This window comes from Bombus bifarius, unplaced genomic scaffold (assembly GCF_011952205.1).
Source record: "Bombus bifarius isolate JDL3187 unplaced genomic scaffold, Bbif_JDL3187 scf7180000008026, whole genome shotgun sequence".
Lineage (NCBI taxonomy): Eukaryota > Metazoa > Arthropoda > Insecta > Hymenoptera > Apidae > Bombus > Bombus bifarius.
The window spans coordinates 1268831-1288864 of record NW_022884399.1 but is presented as its reverse complement, the minus strand read 5'-3'; the positions used below and the strand labels follow the sequence as shown (position 1 = coordinate 1288864).

The window sequence follows — 20034 nt, the reverse complement described above, 5'->3', positions numbered from 1 at the left end:
GAAAGACATAAAGAGATCATTTAAAGGAAAATGTTAGTAATGTAAATAAAAATAAAATTTTATGTATATGTATAAATGTATAAACGTGAGTCATTTATTTTAATTGCAGGTGAACAATATTTATTATTCAACGCGGACATGATCGGCAAATACTGTATTTGAATTTCAGTTTGAATGTAAACGTATTGAAACAATAATGAATACCAGACGCCATATGTTTCTATCATATATGTATACCATTTCGAATGAAAAATAATTTCTTTTCCTCTTTTGCGGTATACATACATATGTATGTGTTATAAAATGTTCCGGTTAATGTTTGGTTAGTTTAGTTAGTTTTCTTATGAAAAAACGATACTTTACAAATGTCGTGAATAAAAGTACTATTTGGTTAGTGTATCTTCTAGAAATTATCATCTTATAATCTTGAAAATGATATTTGCAGAATTTTGTACTTGAGTTTCCATTGTAACGCGAATGAAAAATGAAATAAATTAAAAAAGAGAAATAACAAAGTGTTTCTATACTATATGATATGTGAATGGATTAAGAATAGAGAGAATTGAAAATATTTATGATGCTTACACATATATCCACATGTATAGATATTAAACACCAATCAATATCGGTAATTATTCTCAAAATTTTAGAATTATAGTTCTTATCTGCCTAATAGGTAATAATAAGATTGGAAATTATTGTTTAATAATAAAATGTACAAGATTCTATTTACTATAAAATCTGATTTATAAATTCTAAGGAAAGAGAGTGTAAATAAATTCCTTCATTACGTTGAAGATTAATTAAACAAACAACATTATTATAATCGTACGCACTTTAACGAGTCTTCCACGATCATTTATGAAGGTATAATAAATAAATAACAATCGAATTGTATAAATAATAAAATGTATTTTAAATATTTCATAAAAACTGTTACAGGAGATACAAATTAAAAAATCCTTACGGTACAGGACTGGGAATTTAATATAAATGTTTATAGCGAGTAGCTGAGTTTCGAACGATAAAAATGCGAGGAAGATACCGATTACTTGAAATTAGACTACGAAAGAAACATGTATGGTCAGATGATCAATCACTCAAGATCGTAAATGTGATCAAATGTGTTCTAGGAATATTTACATAGATCGGACTGAGTGACAGTGGTAGTAAAATAGAAAAAGTGCAAGTTTCAGTATATATTGTGTGGAAAATATGGAATTTTTCTGTTTTAAAAATTCTTTCCTTGCTCCACTGCCCTACAGGTCCAACATCAGAAGGATACATACACTTTACATTATAATTTTTCTAATATACGCAATGAAGTGAAAATACGCCACTCAGTACAGAATATTTCGCTCATAATAATAAGAAAAAATTACACGCAGGACAGTCGTTGACTGGAATTGAGAGCAAAAATCTTTTTGTATTGTCACATCTTATTGTATAAGAATTATTCTATTATAATATCTTTACATTTTTATATGAATTTATGCGTGGAACTAACTCAACCGAAAATCCCAGCTTTTCGTCATATCGAAGACAGCTTACCAGTAAAATTCCTACCACTGTAGTTATATTTAAGGCACTTGTATTTACAAAGATTTTTTTATCGTATCGTACAAACGCAAAATAATTTAAGACTTCTGTGCAAACTTCCTCCCTTCTATATAATTGGACGTACGTACTGTGCGTTTTATAATTAAGTTAGGAGAAATTGCTACATCGTTAGTAACTTAAGTTCGCATTTAATTAAATTAATAGAAATAAACAAGTACTTTAGGCTAATGCAGAATTTACAACAAATCGATATTTTTCATCATAGTGAAAAATGTGCCAATGAAATACATACATATAGTATACAAAAAAAAAGTTTATGATACACAGTGAATTACAAAGACATTCGAATATATGTTAGAATATAATACGGTTCTAGCCTTTAATAAAAGATTGAATTATCTCATTGTCCTGTAATAAAATATGTTAATGGATCTGGTAGGATCCTAAAATTTCATTGGTAAATCTTTTACTGCTTTACAGCAGCTCACGGAAATATTTGAACACTTACCATAGAATTCTTTTATGAATATATTACGTACTTTTTTAAATTTAGTTAGAACTCTAATAAAATACGACTACCGTGATTATAATAGTAAAATTTTGATAAAATTTCAAAATTTTTTGTACAAAAAGTTCCTAGAAAAGTACTCTCATGAGCTTTGATATATGATTTTATGTATCTAGCTACGATAATCATGAAAAAGTAATATATTTGGTATCAAATGCGAATTTTATATCAATGAAATTTCAATTAATAATAATTAATATATTAACAATTTATCAATTGAATAAATTTCTATGGTAAATGTTAATGAACATTGTATATTTATATTTATATTTATATAATAGATATTTCCAAATTTTATTTAAATATAATCTTTATTATCTAAATATATGTAACTATAAAAATTTCAGATTAATTTTTCATATATTCAATACTTTTACTGTAATTATTCCAATGATTTTGTAACTCACGTAACATTCTTGTATAAGAATAAACTAATTACAATGGATCCGATCGTCAGGTTTTATAAAGATATGCAATTTTGATTTAATTGATTAATATTATGTACTCCTAATACCGAACGATCAAGAACAAGTATAATTTGTAGAATAATTCGTTTAAATTTTCCTTTTTCTTAACATAACAGATACTGACCAAGACTTAATAGTAATTAAATAATATCGTGGGAGTAACATTTTCCATTTTTGGCACGCGAAATTACTTTTTTTTTTCCTTTTTCGAAGCGTATTGCCTTATGTATTATAATTAATTCCTAATGAGTGGACAACGTTATAAATATAAATATTAAAACGTTTCTTAAATACTCGTTAAAAAGTTAAAGTAGAAAAAATACAATTCCCCTCAATTTCATTTAAGGCACTTCCGTATATACACATTCTTCGATTTTACTGTACCGCTTTTCATTCTTATATTGTCTTTAGTCTAATGATAATTCGCATAATACTAGTACGAGGTCAAACATAACATCCTGAACGTGAAACTACATCACCTTTTCAGAAAATTTATTGCTTTGCCTAACATTGCGTCAAAGTTTGGTAGTAATAAATCAACTTTAATAAGAATTTTTATTTTATGAGTAATAAGAGTACCGCCTCTCGTTTGTAAATCGTATTTCTAATTTACTATAATATCCTGTTGTTGAAGTTTCAGTATTTCTCTAAAAATATGTTTATTTAACAAGAATATGTTTCGCATATACAGAATGTTCGTAAAATCGTAGTATAATCATAACCGGAAGTTGGTTTCTCACGCAGAATTAACTTGAAAGTAAAATAAAATTTCATATTTTTCATTTTCCCAATTCAAACGTTCGCTAAGTACCTACACATGCTCCATTTTGTTTCGTTCGCTCAATTTTGCTTGTTATCACTATATTCCGTTTACAGAATAATATCGAATTAGTCAGAAGTTAATAGGACCGTAGAGAATAATGAACAGCGAGGATTTTTATTTATAGCCAAAATTGACTATCAGGATGGAAAATGTAAATGAAGTAAAAAAGATATTGCTGTTTATTAATTTTTGAATGTCTGATATTGTTTGTTAACGCAAACATGATTGGTGACGACTAGTCCGATTGAGTAAAGGAAGCAGATTGCATCTAGCAGTAAAGTGGAACCGTATTTAACGAAATTCAAATTTGATTTTCTCGAAAATGAAACTTTATATGAAAAAATTTTAATTTATATTTATGACATCGTTTTGCGTGAGAAGTCATCTTCATTTCCATTGTACCACGATTTCACAATTAGCCTGTATAAATAACATGGACAACAGTATGTGTTAAAACTAATTCATTACCATTTATATTTCACGATATCTACAAAATTTCTTGTTCGTAGATATCTTAAAATCTTATTAAATGGCAAAAAAAGAAAGAAAAAACAGAAATTTCTTTGTTATTTCTTGCTTATGGTTTACAAATACTTAAATTTTTTGCTTGCGAGATCTTAAATGGTATCGTATATTTATTGGTATTGAGTGACGAGAAAAGCATAATTAAAAATTCGTTAAAATATCATATGTATATAACTATTATGTCTTATGCAAACCATAGAACGTGTACTTATGCAATATTTTAAAAATTTGAAATGTAATATACGTACAGTTGTTTTATAAATAAGATATAAATTTTCATCAGCTGTATTTTTATATCTGAATCACGTTGAAAGACAACAAAATGTATAAATGCAAGTACTATGCAGAAGTGAGAAGATGGTTAGTGAAATGCCACACAAGCAAAATAAAGTACATTCGAAAATCTCATTATTTTATTTTCAACAGCACAGAGATAGATAGGAATAATTACGTTCCACCTTGTTGATTTGTTCTTTACCTTGTATTAACGGTAATTACTTTGGATCCACAGAATACTCTGAAGTTTGTATCTTATTCGATCTCAAAAAGTCCTACTTGTCCTCTTCGTCACGCGATGTCATACATTATTTGATTTGAAGTATGTAGAATCGGGATGATTATGTATTTACGAGAAATCTACGAATGCAAAATACCAAAAAAATGAAGAAGAATTCCAAATTTGCATAAACATCCGCAGTTTAGAAATATGGTAGTAACAAAAATTTCTTTTACTAGTCAATTTCTTACCTCTGCACAGTATTTAGGTATGTACTTAGATATACTGAATTTTTTAAAGAATCTAAATATTCACTATGGTCGTTAAAAAACTTATTTACTTATACTTGAATTTATAAAAATTTAATAAATTTGTCAATCTTTCCTCGTAATTCAAACACACATATTACGATTTTAAGGAATTACTCTAATTAATGCAGAAATCACTTTGCTTATAATTGAAATAGTTGTATTAAGGCACTCGAGCGAGAAACGTTTTGCTATCGAATTGGATCACGCATATTCTATATGTGTTATCAAATAAAAAAGATAAAACCGAGGCGGAAAGACATCATAGGCAGTGGTGTCTTTGTGGAAGTACTTTGTGCGGTAAGTACAGGTTTTGTCGTTATTCTTACTGCCACGTTAAAATCGATTGGAATTTGGTTCCGAAGCAACTCTTCGTGAGATCACTCAAACGAGTTGTGTGTCTAAGACTTTCTATGAGACCTGTAACATACAAGAAATAAAAAAATTACTAATACGAATTATGATGGAACAGCAATAATGGAATGTAGCAAATTTTTATCAGCTTCAAATCCAACAAGATCAATTACTTTAATTAAGTACTTTTCATAATGTTAAATTGAATTAAAATAAATTATATACTGGAAAATATTACAAAAGGATTAAAAATTAAGGAAGAAGTATTTATTTATAGCAGTAGAAAATATATTATACATAAAATAATTTAAGAGATGTATAATCATTTTATTCCAGTATAACAAGGAACTATTGATACCTTTTAATGTTTAACATAGCATAGAAGGGATAGGAAATGATATTTTCTAAAAAACAAATAATTAAATTAGATTGAAACTCTATTATTTACAATATTTTGTTATGCTACTTACTATGTTATAGTCATGAAATCAATGTGATTTTTAATATGATATATATTTGACTTGTAATTTAATTTCCTTCCGGTATACAGGTCTACATGGAAACGTTTCCCTTCATTATCATTTACCATGAACTACATAATTACTTATTATGTGCCATCGTGGACATGGAAAAAAACAATACGACAATGATTAGCTATAGCCATATTATTAAGATAATTTTTTCTCATGAGAAACCGTTATTTTAACGGAACCCCTCAAATTCTTCCTGAGTGATTTATTTCAGAAATCAGTTTTTATATTTTCCCCAAATGGTTTAAAAGTTTCTACGGGAAGAGGAAGAAGACTCCTATATAACCTCGGGATACTATCCCACCTGGCCATTGTATTTCTTTCAGCTCGATCGTGAAGATCCTTATTTACCTGGATCAACGAGAATTAAGTACGGAAACGAACAGACGAATCTTAGAGACACCCTGTTGCAACTCCAGAGATCGTGGGAAAAGTATACGCATTTGGGAGAGAATTCACGGAAGTACCCATCACTTGATGACAAAAGGAACTTATACTTTTCCTCACCAAAATTTGTATTGTATGATTCATGGACAGAATTAAGTTAATTTTACAAATCAATATTTACATAGTACCAATTAGCAATTGTTTCGCTAACTTCATTCATAATCATTTATAATTTACTTGAATCTCCATAAAAATTGCCAAATACTAATTAAAACATGATTAACTAATGAAACTGCTTCTTAGAGAATGCAATATGTTTTTTATTTAATAAATCATTCTATATGATCTTTTACAAAAACTATGCAATATTAGACAAGATGTAGTCTTTCCGTAAATAATCTAAGACTATATAATATGTATTATAGTACTCTTTATCTTATGACAATTTCGACTATTATGGTTAAACAATTTATTTACAGGAATAACATTATTGATTTCAACCAATCACCTGATACTATAAATTTTATATGTTCAAAAAAATATTATTTTTATAATAGTTTTATGAGTCTTAATAATTTCCTAATGTGCTACATTTCATGGAAACTCATAGTAAAAAAGAATATTTAGGGAACATATCGCTATATTATTCATGTAAATGGCATAAATGCAGTGAAGTTAAAATAAAAGCATCAATAGCACTTCTACTGGAAAATGTCACATGCTATATTACCACTAACAAATAAATTACGTTAATTATATATAAAGTTGCGATCCTTGAAGAGTATCGCTTCCAGATAAAACCAAAAAAAAAAAAAAAAAAAACAAGAAAGACACTGCAAGGACATTTGCTTATCAGTAGCAGGGCGCGACTTGAAATTGCTTTTAAGAGGAACACTTTGAAATGTTAAAGAACCACAGAAAGTGGTTCTTTGACCGAAAAGCGTCTGGAACATTTTCATTTTATCGCACATCATATTTTATCGCATTAGTGGAAAACGTAGGCGTAGTAGAGAGCTAAAGAAGCAACGGCGAAATTGATCTTGATCTTAAATTTCAAATTTTTTTATTACATCGTGTAAGTCATGTCACAAGGGACGTAGAACACATAGAACTGAGTTTGGTTATAATACGTTAAATCTCGCAGTCAGGTAGAATTTGCATAGCGTGCTATTGATGAAGCTAGTAGCACTTATTCTTTGGTACGTGAAATATATCGACAATCGGCAAACAACAATGGAAGACCGCTGCGGTTCAGAAAAAATTTCAGATGGTTGTGATTTTCAACGATTGGACCATTCAATGGATTTCAGTTCGGTTGGATGGATTACATCCGTTGAACAATTCGAACATCAGATTAAATATACCTTCCATCATGTAAAATCATTTCACATAATACCTTGGGGAGACTTAGGCGGAATATGAAAATGCGTGTCCGACGTTAAACGACAGTAGTGACCATGTAGAAGTTGCCACGTAGACATGAACATTACACAGATACGACAGGACAAAAAGGAAAACATGGAATATCGAATAATGTATCCGAGTATCCACGTGCGACAATAGATGAGGTTTACCCTACATCTGACTGTAAGGCAAATATATTATTTTTAAACAAATATGTTATAAAGAAAATTAGTTTTAGCTAGTATATACAATTAATGAAAATTTAACACTTTCTTTCCAAGAGAACGATTGAGTTGAGGGACCCACGGTCCCTTTGCGACTTTTATATCTGGTAACAAATTCCACAGAATGTAATGAAAAATAATTTAATTTTAAAATCCGATATCGGAATTAATTTTGCGGATACTTTTTTAAATAAATCTTCACTGTGCCGATCCGAAGGTGTAGAATCACCTGTCAAAGCCATGATAAGTAATTTTTTAACACTCGGTGCATAAATTTCATTATGTACTATTATTATTTGTATTATCAAATTTATGTACCTATTTTACTGACTTAATTTTTTCGTATCAAATTTATTCAAATTTATTGGCATATTCATAATCAGGAATTTAACAGTATTATGGAATTCAATATAGTATAATAAATAATATATCTTCTTTGTTAAAGTAATACTTATTTTCCTACTGCAACTATTCAGATAACAATAATCGCATTAATTTATTCTATATTTGTTTAAGTTCTCTCTAGTTCTTAAATACATAATTTTAATAATATATTTCTTAATATGCAGTTAGTATGCAGATAAGTGTATGTATGTACTAAGTAGACAATATGATCTGTTTAAACTTTTAAACTTCGAATATTCGTATTACTAATTTTAAATAAAAATCATTTAATGTGTAAAAAATAGATGTAATAAGGCGAAGAATAATCTATCTTTTATTCTATTATCTTATTATATATCTCTATATCCCAGATGTATGTTTTAATTGTAACTCTATTGTCTTTTTCTATATTTAACTTACTCTAAACTTCTGTAGATAATTAAAGTACACAGTGAATAAGGTACGTAATTAATATTTTCACAATAATAAGGAAACAGTCTAGTTACAATAATTAATCTGGGAATTAATTATAATGTATGTATTATAATGTAATATATTATAATGTATGTCTGTTGCGGACATTCGGTAACAAAATAAACAAATAATTTTGAAAATTATTTTTTCATTGTTTTGATACACTATAAATATATAATGTACATGATAAATTAGTAATATTAGTGTTTTATTATATGTGAAAATATCACAGCCGCAAAAATCAGAAATAAAAATTATTTTGATGTTCCAATGTGACTTGTAATTAATGGTATATATGTGTAATACTAGACACATATATTAAAATGTTTCTAAAAGATAAATAAAACAATTCCAATTTTTAAAAACACGGATCTCGTTCGCGGAAAAGGTTTAATTTCTAAACAGCATAATCGGCTGCAAACCGTCGCCGATACGGACGCCGTCACATTGTCATGCTGGTAATGTTTATTGATAAGATAGGCAACATGCGGGTTACCAGCATGGCAAACCTTTAAATTCTTTTGTTCTTGGCGCACCAAGTCGAAGGAGAAGAACAACAGCAGGCTTGCATAAATGTTACTACCATTTTATTTTATGACGCAGTTGCACGTCTTACTACGTTTGTTTTTTAAATGGAAATACTGGATACGTATACTATTAAGTTGGCTTCAGCAAATATTAAATAATTCAAAGAAATCATCTGCTTGCCCTTCCTGTAACTTCTTCTATAATTAATATCTTATAGGTAATTCTTCCTAACTATTTATTTTTTAAAAAATCCTATTACGTAAATATATTAATTCTGCACATAAGTCATATATTCTCCCAATTATAAATATAAATTAATATATTTTTACAACGACAATGTATTCAGCAACATAAAACTCCGAAATATAAATTAGCTTGATTATTGTCCAATCGTGAAATTTAATCGAACATATTTTTCTTGTGATCACGATGGACAAAGATTAACAGACTGTCGCTATTCCATTACACTTCCCAGCAATAACATCCTTTACGTTCGCAAGAATAACATTTGTACCTATCACTTACGACTAAACGTAATCGCACGTTGTATGTCACGCGCCCCGAAGAAAAATTCTCTCGATTAACAGCGGGATTAAAACGCTACCGATGTCGGCGTATCTTTACCCGCCATAAGAAATTTCGGTCGGCGTATGAGGATGCATAATCATTAGTTAAAGAAGAAATTTCATCGAACAGCTTCCGGCTTTTCGTACGGTCGCCGGAGAAAAATAGTTGCGATTATAGCAAGGTTAAAGTTTCGGCGTGCTCGTTACGAGCACAACAGTGCAGACAGAGGAGAACGAAACAAAACAAAAGAAAAGAATAAAAGAGAAGAAAGGAGAGGTCAAAAGAGAGTAGTGCGGAGCAGAGTAAAATGGAGAAGCCGAAAGAAGGCCGATGGGCTCGCGCGCAACGGGACGATATCAACGTGACCGGGAGCCAAGGAAGGAATTTATTAAATTAATTTGCCGCGGCGACGCATCTCGTAAATTTCGTAGATGACCTCACTTTATAATTGTCGAGAATTACTTGCTTGGTTGTCCACTCGTTCGGCCCGACTCTCGCGTGGAACTTCTTACTCCCTAGGATACACATTTTATTGCTACTTTCATCGAGAACTACGCCTCCGGTATTCAGAAATTTCTCGTGAACCAGGCCTCCGCGTCGAGTATCGTAAAAACCGGAAAGAAAAAAGAAAAATCGAAACTGGTGGACTGCTTATTGCCAGAAGCGGATCATTTTAATTTGTATGATTGACGCGGGGAATTCGTTTTAAGGCCAAGGTAATTGAACGACGTAAGGAACGAAAAAGAGACTTTATAAGGACCGTAAGAACGCAAACACGTTAATGATTTCTTTTAAAGGTGAACCTTGTGAAAAAAGTTTTGGCCAGTAGGACGAGTGGAAATTAAATTGCGTATAACGTGAAAGTTAATATCGGTCATTTCGCTAAAGTCGCTAATAATTATCAAAAAATTTCGACATTGTACCTTGCACGTAGCAAGGTTACAATTCTTACAGAATCGATATGTTCTTTCAATAATGATACGTTTTAGAGGTTGATTCAATACTGGCAATCTCAAAATGAGAAGTTGGAAAGAAGGCGGGTATGCACAAATATATTACTTGACATATGGTAGTCGTTTCGCTAAAGCTTCTTAATCGCAGTGCTATTACCCATATGGCACTGAAACTTGAGGGTTTCAGTGTTTAAGCTAAGTATAAGAGAATTCATATTTATAAACATTTAATGTATTTTCTCATAGTAGATAATAATGTCACAATACAAAGGATTAAGGGAAACCTTTTAGTTGTTCTTCTGTAATCAGTAAATATATGATACGTTTCGAAATTAGTATATTATATGAAAGATTTCTTCATTTACATTTCCAAAATAGATTCCATTATTTTACGTTATTAAGAAAAATAATCTTCAAAAAAATGTATTTAGATATGATCTGAGCAGTTTCAAATAGGCACTTTTTAAGTAAGTTAAAAATAACAGATCAATCTTATAAGTAATAATGACATTATAAAACATGAATGTTATATTTTTTTATAAATATCTTACAACGTTCTTCATACTTGTTAACTGCTAACATAGACACATATTAAATGTTGTTTTAAAAGGTTAGTATATTTCTACTATTCAACTACAAATTTTAATTATTAGAACAATCCTTATATGTGCAATAATTATATACAGATAACTGCAAGTAAATGCAGATACATATGTGTACACACGTGTGTGTATATTTCTGTGTAACTAGTTACTGTTTTACTTGTTTTGTTACTTGTTTTGAGAAATTGTTAATTATAAGAACAATATTTGTTTGTTTTGCACCCTCAAGAATACCTACAATAGTTACAATACATTTAACATCTACAATATTTATATTATTGTATAAAATCCCATCTACACTACAAATCTTATGTTTAAATATTCCATTTACGATTGGTGAACTAAGAATTATATCAGTTTCTAATACTATTTTGTAATAAAATGATATTTTAGGTATAAAAAGCCTTATATATTTTTCGAAGGTACTAAAGCATGTTCCTATCGAGAGAAAGTAAAAAACAACTATAATAATATATAGAAACTAACATAGTTGTCTATGAAACTTAAGAGTTGAAATAAAAAAATTTACTTATATCATAATTATTATATAATTTTCCACCAGTCGATTAATAAAATTATTATAATATTTTAAGATTATTTCAATTAAAATTATTTTATACATATTAATTGTGCAAAATTTAAAAAACAAATTTAGAAATATGGTATTTTTATCAAAAAAAAAGGAATCGAAGAAACAAATAAATACTTGTTCCGGTTTTTAAACTCGAATTTTAGTTTCCAAATTATCTCCCGTATTCCTTACTTAACGACTGTCCTCTTGCCACCCATATGTTAAAAATACGAAGAGCTTCTGTCGCCTTATGGCCGCCTTGAGTACCGATATGTGCACATGTATCAAACATTATATCAGACTTAGTATATGGCACGTGGGTTACGAATGTTTTTAAGGAAATCATGATTTCTATTTATAACTCGACTGCACAGCAAGCTGATTTCTTTTCTCTATAACTCGATTTCAGCATTGCATCTCCGTCGACGTTTATTTCATTAATACCGAGATGCGAAAAAATTGAAAAATGTTTTTAATTTATTTCCATGATAATTAACCCCCTTTTTAATATGTTATATAACTGCATCAATTCCTTTTTAACTTTTATCCTATAATATTATAAAATTAATATTGTAAAATTTAATTTTCGTGTTAGAAAGTTAGATTGCCTGGAAACATCTGTTTATACAAAAATATTTCTATCGTTTGTTCTAGGATTTTACGTTATATTAAGTAACACATTTTAATAAAACAGTCAACGTTTTAATATCTTATCTTAGCTAATAATAATTATCTTATTTAAATGTCATTTATTAACACATAAAATCGATAAACATTCATCTAATTACTAAGGAAAGATAAATAATTCATGTAACTTAAATTTTGTAATCAATCTTTGCATATTTGAAATTAGAATTAATGTTAATCATTAGTAATTATCTGAAAAATCGGAATTATTGTACGGGATATTCTACAGTAATAACATTAAATGTAATTCCGTAACAAATTATGTTATAGAGTGTGACAAAGAACAACTTATTTAATACAACTAATCAATACCTACAGAAATTAGCAACACCTGATAAAAAATAATACTTTTCTTAGTTAAATATTTGCTTATGTAATGCACGTATACATTAACTGTAAAATTCTATTAACAAATTCATTACACGACAAAAGTTTTACATCTTTGAAACAACCTAAAAACATAAAATACGATTTGACTTAGGGAGGCGAGCATATGCGTGAGCGACGCGAAGAGAAACGGATCAATGTCGAGCAATTGGAAACCACGAAGATTGAGAAAGGTCTGGTCGAGAGATATTTTCGAGGAGGATAGCTAACATATGGTAAAATGGTAAACTACTTCCGTTTATGGGAGCGCACTTTTGATGTTACATGCCACAGTGGCAGCAGGGTTTCGAAACGTACGGGCCGACTAGTCGAATAAGCTGATATGAACTTGAAATTTCCTTGACGCGCGTTTGTTCGTATACCTGATACGTCTATACAGCAAAAGAGCTGCCTTCATGGTATTGGCGTAAGTACACTTTAGCGTAATCTTATCACGAGATATAAGTTACTATGTAGTACTGTGCATTTATGAAATGAACGAAACGGAGAAACGAAATAGAATACAAATGAATGTTATTTACTTCACTTTGTTGAACCAACTAAAATCATTAAAGCATGCAATTTTCTACCGTTCTCCTAAAAACAGGAAAGAACAAAAAATAAAATATGTGTTAACGTAGCAAAAATATGAGAAAAGTGGAAGGTGTGTAACAATTATGAACAAAAAATTACAAAATATTGTACACTAAAGAGTAGGAAAACTTTGGCATGTTTTAATACTTTTAAGATTAGATTACTTTGTGCTGTAGAAAAAATATTTTCTTTACCAATTATTAATAATAGAATACTAATAATAGGAACATATTTTTTCTGGTAGTTTTAGAGAAGAGACACAATGCATTAAAATTTAACGCCGTTATTATCGAAAGCAAATACATTCATCGATTAATAACTTAATAAGTTCTTAAAGATATGCGATACGTTACATTATAAGCAAACAGGTCAAATTGTTGATAAATACGAAGAAAAATAGAATAATGTAAACACAAAAGAATTTCTTGATTTATCTTGTTCTAGCAATAACCTAAATATACAGGGTGGTTGGTAACTGGTGGTACAAGCGGAAAGGGGGTGATTCTACGCGAAAAACGAAGTCGAAAATATAGAATAAAAATTTCTTTTAAAATTTTTTTTTAATTTTTCAAAAGTACTTTAGTTTCCGTCACAACTATTGAACTACACAGAATAAAAGAACAAGCTTCATCTAAATGTTATCTGATTCTATAATAATATTAAAAAAGAGAAATTAATTGCTTTCCATTTAAAATAAATTTAAAAATTCCCTTGGAAATATAATTCAAACGAAATAAATTGGTTCCATGCAGTGGTGTCTGAAAAATTAGCTTGTAATGTTTATTCAGATTATTTTGTATTTACTTCAACTGAAGAAAGTAATTTTTGGAGTGTTATAATCTAATATTTTATGTAAAGTGTATGTATTGTAATATATATATATTAAAAATCTATCACTCTTTAAATACTAATTTTTTGCAAGTGCTGTTTCAAAGGAAATCATAATTTCACGAAGAAAAATTATATATGTATAATTTAGTAGAACATTAATATGTATAATTATATGTGTATAATGCAAAATTATATATGTATAATTTAATACAACATTGATATGTATAATTTAATAGAACATTAATATAATATAGTAGAACATTAATCGTGAATATTATACACCAACTAAAGCATATAAGAATGCTCAATGTATCAACATTTCATAAAATATCAATTCATTTAAATGTATGTTCTTTTACTACTTTTTTCTGAAGGAAATAATTAAGTAGTTTTATCTAATCTTAATCCAAGCTATGAGACTTTGATTCAAATCAATAGTTATCCTGATTCTTTATCTACTATTTTCCATTTTTCCACAATATGCATGATTACGTTCAATATAAGCCATTTAAAGAGCCCACTATATAAATATAATAAACTTTAAAACAGAATATCATATCGTCGTTTGCAAATAAATTTTTACTCAACATTCCTTTTTTATTGTTTCGAAATTGGAGTGCATATAGGGTATACTCGAATGTCACGTCGTCACATACTTCGCAAAGTGGTTATAACGTGTAAAGTTTATTTTTGGGAGCGTCGACGCTCGAGCACGTGTTCGAAAGGAAACGCCGTACACGAGTTTCCACTTGGCGACGCTTCCTCGGAGTAATTGTCACGTGCGCGGCGCCGATCAACAGCCCTGTCGGTTCAAGCCACTTAAAGTACTTCAATGAGCACTCTTCTACTCGAACCATGCGAGTTTTACGAACGTAAAACAATATTACGCGGCTCTCTATTGTCGCTCATCCGGTTCGTTGATGCACGACCATAACGCACGTGTAACTTTTCTGAATTTTGATAATGATGCAGCTTTATTTCACGCGCGTTGTTCATCAATACTTCTCACGATGAAATGATATTTTTAACATATGTTATAGCTCAATATAGATATTCAAGAATGTAATTATTTATATCCTAATAAGATGTCTATTAAACTCATGAATAATTTTTGACATAAGATTCAAGAAGAAACATGTTTCAAATATAATTTTGTCGTGCCTCGTTATGTATAATTGTAACTCTTTTAACCAAATATGATTTTATTTATGAATGATTTATATAAAATTAAATCTTGGTTTAGGTTTGTTTGTTTTGTATATCTTTTGTTTAAAATAGTATAGGTATCAAACACTTATTAGTACATATATTCTGTTGAACATATAATTATATACATTTAAAGATCGATAATTTGTAATCATTCCACATTGCAAATAAGGAATGCAAAATATGTATTTTGGATTTCTTTACTTTAGTAAATACGTAATCGTGTAATCAGTAGACTACGGATTTTTATGTATGGGGAATTGAAAGGTAAAACAATTTGCAAAACTGAAAAAATATATAAATATATAAATATATACAAAATATAGTATTTATAATATTTACGAAGTAAAATAAATCTCTGTTGAGATTCCATTTCTTCAATTACGTCCATAAAAATACGAATTTACATAAGTATCCGCAATCTAATAATTATAATCAGTTATGAAATTCATAAACTCTCTATTAGAAATAGGAGGTAAAGTAAATGGGAAAGATTTTATAAAAAAATGTAAAGTACGAACCTTCCTACTACACGTGTGTGAGGCGTTGATTATGTTGCTGATGTACTAGCCTACCCTGCTCTTGTTCCCACCAGCTTACGACGTCCATGAATTCACCGGATTCGGTGATCTCCTGCTTATAATACAGGGCTCCAGAAAAGGTTTCCGGACTTGCCGCATAAACGGTGGCTGCACCCTCTTCGCTATCCCCGGCGCCACTATACGGCGATAGAATTTGAGGCTCGAGGTTCTCTTCATTTTGTCCATAATATTCCGAAGGTGGAGATGCTACCGAATTAGGCGAGAGTCGGGAAAAATTCTGCGTGTTCGATAGAGTCCTCGGTTCGAGATTCTCTTCATCCCCTATCGAAGATGAGTAGTAATCACGGGGCGATGTAACTGCAGTTCGATTTGGTGACAATCTGAAAATCATTAATATAAACATTGTTATTACTTCAATCCGTTTTACTGGCAATACTTTACTGTTACTTTAAATTTTAAGTTGGGCCATTTTAAATAAATTGCTATATTGATCAACATAAGAATATAAAATGTAAAACAAAAGAATTACTTGGATGTAGTTTTCTGTTTTCCAATTTCTTCGTCTTCATCTAGCTGTTCGCCATCATCGTCTTCGGCAGCAAGGACATCGTCTTCCAAGACGAGTCTCTCCCCAGAACCGTTGTGACTCGATGAAACAACGCTGCTGGTGGGCGAAGGCATACACTGTGTAGCACCAACATTCGAATCGTATTCAACCCCATCAGCTTCGGCGAGCAACCTTTGAAGTCCCCTAATGTACTCCACGGCCATTCGCAGGGTTTCTACTTTCGACAATTTCTTGCCTCTATCGCCATAACCTGCAGCGATGTGACTCGGAATGTGTTGTCTCAAAGTTGCGAATCCATTGTTCACTTGTTTAACCCGATTCCTCTCGCGTGCATTTCTTCTTGCAACCGCAACAGGCGGCGGCTGTCCGTTTTTTCCGTGTTTCTTCAATCTAGAGGGATCGTAGGGCGGCAACACGGTTGCAGAAGCGGTTGCGTTAGTATTATTATTATTTTTGGGGACTATCAGATGAGTTTGATTGCCGATTATGTTGCTTTCGTTATCTTGCAACGTTCTTAGCAACATTAGTTGCTCTTGATCATTTCCATTTATTTGTACCCTATTACAAAATACAGTAACTCCCATAGTCGTCATTTTGATCACCTTTCTGCTTTAATAGCCAAGCCAAAAAGTTTCATTCACTGGGCGAATACATACAACGTTACAACGTGGTCGAAACGATCGTTGGTAAAGTCTGTTATCATCAGTCTTTTTCAAGTGCATGAACGCAAAATCGTTCAATGTAATTTTAATACAAAATGCTCTTTTTTAAAAATAACAAGCTCGAATCGTGGCGATTGCAGAACGAGCTTATATTGTGAGAATAGCGAAGAGAACGAGTAACTTATCGACTCTAATGCCTTTCGAGGACGAGTCTAATTGATAGACTTATAAATAAACCACGCTCTCCCTTCGAAGACAAAGATGTTTATCGATACAGACGGTTAGACGACTATTCGATTTGATACTTAAATTTGGATCAGAATATCTTTTAACGACTAAAATCTTGAAGATTATCAAAGTTGCCTGACAATGATTCTTTTTAGAATTATATCTTCTTTAATACTAAAAAATATCACTCCAGCATAAAGGTATACTCCTATGTATCATTCGGTTTTGTTTTAAGAGTTTCTAATTTGCACTTTTTATTTTACAAGAATAACAGTACCATTTATTTCTAAGACATTTCTTTTGTTTTATGTATCAATGAGTAACGACAGATTATATATCCTTTTTATACAAAAAAATGATTGAAATTATTTATGATTCTTATAACATAACAGGTACGAGAGCGTATACTTTCTTGTTGAAAAATTGGTAAGCATAAACAGATATTTAATAAAACGCTGTTATTGTTACGATCTCTGCTAAACGAGCGATTTTGCCAAAGTTTTCGATAGGCCATAGGCCTTTTTTCTACCAAATGATGAAGCTGATGACCCGAACCAAGATCCAATTGTCTCGTTGTCGGTCACAACGGCTTAAGTAAAGCATGAGGTCACCGTCTATTCTTCTCCACGACGGTCGTCGACTCCTCGGAAATTATTCTTCGGAATCTGAATTCGTTACATTTTAAAAACATTAATAATATCAAAAACAATTGTCAACGTCCAACTCTTCATTCGCGTATCTCTTGCTACGAAACAGTAACTTTTGAAATTGTAGAATATCATTCAAACGTCGCGTGACGTCTCAATTAGAATCGAGATCTTTGAATTGTATTATCACAATATGACTGAAGGAATTGTATAGCACCAGTTAAATGCTCTTATTTAAAAGGAAAGCACTTTAATAACTTCAAATAGAGCATTGAAACGATCTTAATGATTTATAACGGTACAAATAACCATTGTTCGTGTTTCAACACTTATTACGAATCGATTTATCTATTTCGGCTATTAAGGCACTTGTAACCAATTTTCGTTCCTCTATCTGTAGGACTAAGGTCACTTGCTACTAAAAATTTAAGGCACAAATCCATTAAGTAATTCAAATGGTCAAGAATCCTGAGATCAATATTTTGATATAGGTCGTTAATACTTTTCGAGCACCATACAAATTTTCTTCTTTGGCGTAATTTCAACATTAACAATTCTTTTGGTCGATTACGGTTTTCAAGACGAACGTTACAGTCGCAATTCTGCTTCCTTGAAAGTGGTCGAAATTCACATACGTTACACAAATATAACTCCATTCAGGCGATAAAACTGTCATCGAGCGTTCGCTACCGATCAGAGTAGCATCGTTTTAAACAAAACCGCGTCGCGGACTGCATAGCGTTTAACTACAAAATGAGCGTGGAAACCTCTTCGACAAGAGGTTAGATCCCGTCTAATATTTTACTACGCCACGGAATGACACGGACGTACTTATGTACGGTAGCGCGCATGGGAGAAAAAGGGGTAGCAAAGGGACCAGGTGGTGGGGGGTTTTGTAAGCACGCGCCGTAGCCAATGCCGGTCTAATCAAAGAAACCAACTTAATAATCTCGAACGACAATTACGACAGGATTTTACAAACGTTCCCGTTTTCTTCACACTTACAAAATTCGTCAATCGATTCAACCTTCAACTTGTAAAAATATTGAACTCACACTGAATGGCGAATTTCTACCAACACGATCTCACGTTCGAACTCACTCGCGATGAGCCCATCATGAACCATTCGATCCCATCGAACCGATCGAAAGAAACAGTCACGCGAGAGCTCAGTCCGAAATTCCTTCGGGTTATCAAGATTTCGTTGACACTGTGGCCGATGATTTCTCGGCATTCGTCAGCGGTCACTTTTTCACAGAGCTCTTCCCGGCGAATGGCAGTTCTCGTTTCTGATCAGACCTCCGTGTTACGCACCGCATGGCGTCTGCGTTGAGAATGAACGCGGACATCCGATAGATGGGTTAGGTTTCAGCATTTTGCTGCACCGTAGAGTGAGACCGAGGGCTGGTTTCAGGGGAGACGCTGTGCAGGGGGCGAGGGGAATTAGGGTTTACGAGGGACAGAAAGAAGGCGAAAGAGCGAGCAAGAAGCACGCGAGGGAAACGCGTGTTGTGCAAAGAGGAAGAGGTAGTGGGGATTTTGAGCACGCGCCGCAGCCCCCTCGTTTCTTCTCCCCCGGAACTGAAAAGGGGGACCGTGCGCGCCATATGCCGGGGGGAGCGCGTGTGCCAGTTGCGTACTTTATGCACGTATGGGTCTGTGTCTATGAGACTGTGCGTAAACGGGCGTCGCGCTCGAAGAATCTATTGGCGAGCAATGAGAACGAAAGCGCGCGCGCCATACATTCATGTCCGTTGATCCTTGACTACAGCTACTATGGACCCTGTTATTTCGAGAGCTACGCGAAAGTGAATCCGAGGGCACCTACTGTAAAAGAAATGTTCCGAAAATTTGCGAGGGTGGTTCGACGAATCAGTATAGCGAATTTAATACCATCTATATAGTCGTTCGTGAGAATTTTGAGTAAATGAGTTTTCCCAATGTTAACGGTAATATGTACATATTATTAACTCGATGA

At 31.6% G+C, this 20034-nt stretch overlaps 1 protein-coding gene across 1 annotated transcript; it reads right to left on the bottom strand.

The window, feature by feature from the left end:
• Positions 1-4706: 4706 nt before the first annotated feature.
• Positions 4707-19161, bottom strand: LOC117207289. The gene is made up of 3 exons (XM_033447338.1): positions 16481-19161; positions 15931-16331; positions 4707-5167 (listed from the first exon to the last, which is right to left on the bottom strand). Exons 1-2 carry the CDS (start codon positions 17110-17112, stop codon positions 15938-15940), a joined length of 1026 nt encoding a protein of 341 aa, XP_033303229.1. The 5' UTR covers positions 17113-19161; the 3' UTR covers positions 4707-5167; positions 15931-15937.
• Positions 19162-20034: the final 873 nt, after the last annotated feature.